Source organism: Bos indicus, chromosome X (assembly GCF_029378745.1).
Source record: "Bos indicus isolate NIAB-ARS_2022 breed Sahiwal x Tharparkar chromosome X, NIAB-ARS_B.indTharparkar_mat_pri_1.0, whole genome shotgun sequence".
NCBI lineage: Eukaryota > Metazoa > Chordata > Mammalia > Artiodactyla > Bovidae > Bos > Bos indicus.
In genome coordinates, this window is record NC_091789.1 from 105,391,133 (window position 1) to 105,397,687 (window position 6,555).

Sequence of the window (6,555 nt, forward strand, 5' to 3'; positions counted from 1 at the left end):
AAAAAGACCCATCTATATACTACTTACAAGAGACTTACTTCAGAGCTCAAGAAACACAAAGACCGAAAGAGAGGGAATGGGAAAAAATATTTCATGCAAGTTGAAATGACAAAAAGCAGGTATAGCAATACTCAGACAAAATGGACCCTAAAATAAACTCTATACAAACCAGAAGGATACTATATAATGATAGAATGATAAATAAAAGGAGAGGATATAACACTCATTAATATATATTCACCTAGTACAGGAGCACCTGAATATATAAAGCAAATATTAAAAGACATAAAGGAAGAAATTGACAATAATATAATAGTAATAAGGAACTTTAACACTCCACTTATGTCAATGGACATATCACCCAGACAGAAAATCAATAAAGAAATAGTAGTCTTTTATGACACATTAGGCCAGTTAGACTTAATAGATACTTACAGGACATTCCATCTAAAAACAACAGAATACACATTCTTTTCAAGTCCATGTGGAATGTTCTCCAGGATAAATCACATGCTGGGGCACAAAACAAGTCTCAATAAATTTAACAGTATAGAAATCATATCAAACATTTTTTTTCTGACCACAGTGGTATAAAACTAGAAATAAATTACAGGAGAAAAAGTAGAAAAAGCACAAGCATGTGTAGACTAGTTAACATGCTACTAAAAAAACCAGTGGGTCAATAAAGAAGTTAAAGAGGAAATCAGAAAATATCTTGAGACAGATAAAAGTGGAAACACAACTTTCCAAAATCTATGGGATGCACTAAAAGCAGTTCTAAAAGGAAAGTTTATAGTGATATAAGCCTACCTCAAGAAACAAAATTCTCAAATTGATACCCTAGCCAACCATGTAAAGGAATTAGAAGAATCAAACAGAGCCCAAAGTCAGCAGAAGGAAGCAATAATAAAGACCAGAGAGGAAATAAATAAAATAGAGATAAAAAATAGAAAAGATCAATGAAATCAAGAGTTGGTTTTATGAAAAGACAAATAAATTGATAAATCTTTAGTCAGGCTCCTCCAAAAAAAAAAAAAAACCCAAATAAAAGAATGAAAAATGAAAAGAAATAACAATTGATATCATAGGGATACAAAAAATAATAGAGTCATATGAATGGTTATATGCCAATAAATTGGACAACCTAAAAGACACAGAAAAATTTCTAGAAACATAAGATCTTCCAAGGCTGAATCAAGAAGAAATACACAATCTGAACAGACTGATCTCTAGTAGTGAAATTGAATTTATAATACATTCTCAGCAAGCAGAAGTCTGCCGGAGCCAGCCGGCAAAGTCGATCAGGTCCCGAGAACGTGCACGGCGGGGCTAAGAAAGAAACTAAAGCAAGAGACTACAAAGATGGGGTCGAGAGGTTCAGACACGTCACCACGAAGGGACGCAGTCTGACACCAACTTTATTCAACATCTCATATTTATACAGAAAAGCGTGAGAGAGACAAAACAGTTGACCTTTTTTTCTTGGTTAGCCTATACATCTTACAAACAGTCACAAGAAATCTTGAGAGCATGGGAATGGCTCCCTGTTATTATTTCTTACACCAGATAACATTTCTCTGTGCATGAGAAGTTTGCACAGAACTCCAGGTGCCTGCAGTAAATAAGCGCCTAATCTCTGGGGTGGCGGGACAGAGAGCTATGTTTGCAAGCAAACCCTCAAGGACTGAGGCAGCTCCCAGAGCTGTGTCCTTCGGACAAAGGACCCCGTTCTCACGGGCAGCTCCCCGCATCTCCCCCTTTCTTTTTATATAGGCACACGCTTATGTTCCTTTAACCGCAGACCATTTCCATAGATGGAAGCCTTTATGATCCATAGATCATCAATCAGTTTTTTAATTAAACAAGGTGCAAGAAATAAAACAGTTTTATTAGTGTATATGGGAATGGACTGACCCTCCCAGCCCACAGGTTGGAGAAGGGGAGGGTCAGGAAAATAAGCCCAGTAAGCATTTGAATATTCTTCAGAGTGTGCAGTGTTAATCTGATTTAAGATAATTAATAAGGTTATCAGGAAGCTTAAAGGCGATATCGGATCGCCCTGCACCACAACACGATTCTGTGCCTCTCGCATCAATGCCTGAATTTGTTGCCGGGATGGTAATTCATCATGCTCTTGAATTGTCAATCTCCTCATCTGATTTGCTAGAGACTGTCTCTGCCGTGCGTACCAACCTTTCCGGCAGCCAGCGCGGCGCTTCGGCATCCTGTGGGAAAACACAAACATGCCCTCGTCCCCAGATTAGTACTGGATCTGGTCCATACCATTTTCCCACAAGTGGGTCTTTCCAAAAGACTTTAGGTCTTATTGTTTGTGCATCAAAGTTCCAAAATAGCTGTGCTGCTGAACGGCCACTTATATCCAATTGTAAAAAATTTAGAACAAATAAAGCATGGTTTAGAGAGTTGGAGGGGGTATTGGGATACAATTCTCCCTTCTTTAGTTTTTGCAATTGATGTTTGAGAGTTTGATGTGCCCGTTCAATAATTTTTTGACCTTGAGGATTATAAGGGATACCTGTTTTATGTGAGATAGACAATTGCGTACAAAATAATTGAAAATTTTTTCCAGTGTATCCTGGACCATTGTCTGTTTTTATGATTTTAGGGGTTCTCATAACAGCAAAACATTTAATGCAATGAGCTATACAATGTTTGCTAGCTTCTCCGGATTGTAGAGAGGCATGTAAAAAGCCGGAGAAGGTGTCAATAGTAACATGAACAAATTTTTGTTTACCAAATTTAGGAATATGGGTAACATCCATTTGCCATATATCGTTTGGCAACAATCCTCAAGGATTAACTCCATAGTGGGGGACGCTAAAAAACTGAGGACACGTTTGACATTGCTTAACAATCTGTCTGGCAGCTTCTCGAGTAATGCCAAATTGAAGTCTTAAGCTATTGCTGTTTTGATGGTGTAAGCTGTGGGAAGTTTTTGCCATTTGTTCCAATGAAGGAAATATCATACGTGTAGCTTCATCAGCCAAAGCATTGCCTCGTGCTAAAGGTCCAGGAAGTCCAGAGTGAGCACGAATATGACCAAAATAGCATTTATTAACTCTGGAGCAAATTAAATGTTGTATATCACGAAAAAGAGTTTGGATAGTAGAATTCAGGGTACCAATAAATGGAACAGTCTCAATAGTGTTTAAGGCTCTTATGATATATTGACTGTCAGAATATAAATTAAATGGAGCAGAAATTTGTAACAAAGCCTGAAAAACGGCAAATAGTTCTACTTCTTGAGCAGACTTATAATTAGTATGCCAGGTGGTAGTATTGTCCTGTATAATTAAACTAGCTATTCCATTAGAAGAGCCATCAGTAAATACAGTTAGGGCGTCGGCAAGGGGCTGAGAAACAATGATTTTTGGGAAGAGAAATTGGTGATAATGAGCAAATTGCAAAATTTTATCTGAGGGGTAATGATTATCAAGCCATCCACTAAAACCAGCTAAGGCAATAATCTTTGTAATGCAGTGGCCAAAGTTATGCCTTGAACGTATGAAGGGCCGATATCAGCACAAATCCGTATATAGTCAGATAAGCCTCCCTTTTTCCTGTAAGGTCTCAGGGCAGCTTGACAAGCCGAATTGGCATTCTCATAAGCAAGCTGTTTAGTCAACACCATCCCCGCCTGCTCATCCCCTATCATTTTACCAATTGTCTCAAGCAGGCGGGCAACAAAATCCTGATATGGCTCATCTGGCCCCTGGCGAATTTTAGATAAATCTTCAGTCTTTTTATCAGAATTTGGAAGCTTTTTCCATGCTTGTAGAGCCGCAGCACTAATCTGAGGGTAGGCTCCAGGTAAATAATTAAGTTGACTATTAGTGTCTCGATATTCTCCCTCTCCCACCATCATTTCATAAGTGGTGTTCAGTCCCTGTCGCCGGTTGATATCGGCTGTGATCCCACATTGCTCAGCAAACTCAGATTTCCATAGTAAATAATCTCCTCCAGATAAACAAGCTCGAGCAACCTGTTTCCAATCATTAGGTGGCAGATTTTGATTTCCTAAAGCCTCTATAATAGCCTGAGTAAACGGCGCAGTCGGGCCATATTGTGCACAAGCCATTTTTAACTCTTTCAGTTGCTTAAAGGGCAGCGGCTCATAATACCTCTGCTGTTGATCATTTTCAAACACTGGATAGATTCCTGAAAACCCGGGAATATGTTCTCCTTCTTCATTAGCTCGCTTAATTGCTTGTTGAAGAGGAGATAATAATATCTCACTTTTAATTTTTATGTTTTCACCGGGCAAAGAAGCAGGGATAGATATAAGCTCTCGCGGTTCTACGAAAGGCGGAGGTGGATCGAGTCCAGCAAGAACCGAGGGAGGATATGCTGGAGGCACAGGCTGGCTGGAGTGGGAGTCTCCCTGTGCATCTTTTTTTACTGTTATAACAATCTTCTGAATTAAATTCTCCAGCTGTTCTTTAGAAAGCCCTGAATGCTTTAATTCCCCTTTTCCTGAGGGGGATTCCATGTTAACCATCATCTCCCAAGGCATATCCTCTCTATGGTTCTGAGCCGCTTGTTCATTTAACTCTTTCTGTTCATCAGAGCTTAACACATCATCATTCCCTCCAGCCTTATAAGCTGTTCCCTCAGGCACAGCATAAAGCGGCTCAGGTGATGGGGCAGAAGGCTCTGTAACTTCAGGTCCTGCGGAATCCCTGAGAGCCGTTTGAATTTTATGTCCCTCATGTTCAGGATCCAGGCAGTCTCTTATGAGAGTCCACAAAGAAAAAGCATCCACAGGAACACGATTGGGACCATGTAAGGAATAATATGTCTGCAATTGTTTTCCTACTTTTTTCCAAGTTTCCAGACTAACTGTTCCTTCCTCTGGAAACCAGGGACAAACCTCTTCAATAAAAAGTAAAAACTTTTCTAGCTGTAACTTCTTTACATGAATTCCCCTACCTTTTAACATAGTTTTCAACATATGTACAAATAACTGGCGGCTATTGCCTTGTCCCATGATTTATTACTCTCGACAATCACCCTCCCTGCCCTTTACTTTTAATTACTTAGGAATTCCTCTTTACTTACCTCAATCTTGGCGGGCAGCGGCCGTCGTCGCACTCCGATTCTCGGGTCCCTGTTCGGGCGCCACCTGCCGGAGCCAGCCGGCAAAGTCGATCAGGTCCCGAGAACGTGCACGGCGGGGCTAAGAAAGAAACTAAAGCAAGAGACTACAAAGATGGGGTCGAGAGGTTCAGACACGTCACCACGAAGGGACGCAGTCTGACACCAACTTTATTCAACATCTCATATTTATACAGAAAAGCGTGAGAGAGACAAAACAGTTGACCTTTTTTTCTTGGTTAGCCTATACATCTTACAAACAGTCACAAGAAATCTTGAGAGCATGGGAATGGCTCCCTGTTATTATTTCTTACACCAGATAACATTTCTCTGTGCATGAGAAGTTTGCACAGAACTCCAGGTGCCTGCAGTAAATAAGCGCCTAATCTCTGGGGTGGCGGGACAGAGAGCTATGTTTGCAAGCAAACCCTCAAGGACTGAGGCAGCTCCCAGAGCTGTGTCCTTCGGACAAAGGACCCCGTTCTCACGGGCAGCTCCCCGCAGAAGTCCAGTCCTGGATGGTTTCACAGGGGAGTTCTACCAAACATACAATGTAGAGCTAATACTTGTCTTTCTCAAACTATTCAAAAAAAAAAAAAAAACTGAAGAGGATGGAATACTTCCAAATTCATTCTATAAGGCCACTATTACTCTGATACAAAAACCAGATAAAGACATACAAAAAAAAAATTATATGCCAATATCTTTGATGAAGGTAGGTGCAAAAATCCTCAACAAAATATTAGCAAAATGAATTCAATAATATATTAAAAGGATCATATACCTTGATTTGGGGTCCCTGGTAGCTCAGCTGGTAAATAATTTGCTTGTAATGCAGGAGACCCTGGTTTGATTCCTTGGTTGGGAAGAACCCCTGGAGAAGGGATAGGCTACCTACTCCAGTATTTTGGGGCTTCCCTGGTGGCTCAATTGGTAAAGAATTTGCTTGTAATGCAGGAGACCCTGGTTTGATTCCTGGGTTGGGAAGAACCCCTGGAGAAGGGATAGGCTACCTACTCCAGTATTTTGGGGCTTCCCTGGTGGTTCAATTGGTAAAGAATCCACCTGCAATGCGGGAGATCTGGGTTTGATCCCTGGATTGGGAATATCCTTGGAGGAGGGCATGGAAACCCACTCCAATATTCTTGCCTGAGAATCCCCAAGGACAGAGAAGCCTGGTGGACTACAGTCCATGGAGTCGCAAAGAGTTGGACACAACTGAGCAACTAAGCACAGCACAGCACATTCTTGATCAAGTGGGATATTCCAGGGTGGTTCAATATTTGTCTACAAGTAACAAATGTTGGTGAAGATAAGGAGGAAAAGGAGGTCTTGTACATCTATAGTGGGGATGTAAATTGTTGCAGCCACTATGGAAAACAAGTGTGGAGATTCCTCAAAAAACTAAAAACGAAGCTATCATATGCTGCAACAATTCCA

The 6,555-nt window shown here is 40.6% G+C and overlaps 1 protein-coding gene across 1 annotated transcript; it reads right to left on the bottom strand.

The window, feature by feature from the left end:
• Positions 1 to 1,363: 1,363 nt before the first annotated feature.
• Positions 1,364 to 5,615, bottom strand: LOC139181031 (endogenous retrovirus group K member 7 Gag polyprotein-like). The gene has a single exon (XM_070783746.1). It carries the CDS (start codon positions 5,006 to 5,008, stop codon positions 3,476 to 3,478), a length of 1,533 nt encoding a protein of 510 aa, XP_070639847.1. The 5' UTR covers positions 5,009 to 5,615; the 3' UTR covers positions 1,364 to 3,475.
• Between the last annotated feature and the right edge of the window lie 940 nt (positions 5,616 to 6,555).

What these genes read in the sequence shown, in the direction of transcription:
- LOC139181031 (XM_070783746.1), bottom strand. Translation starts at nt 5,008, where the DNA reads ATGGGACAAGGCAATAGCCGCCAGTTATTTGTACATATGTTGAAAACT.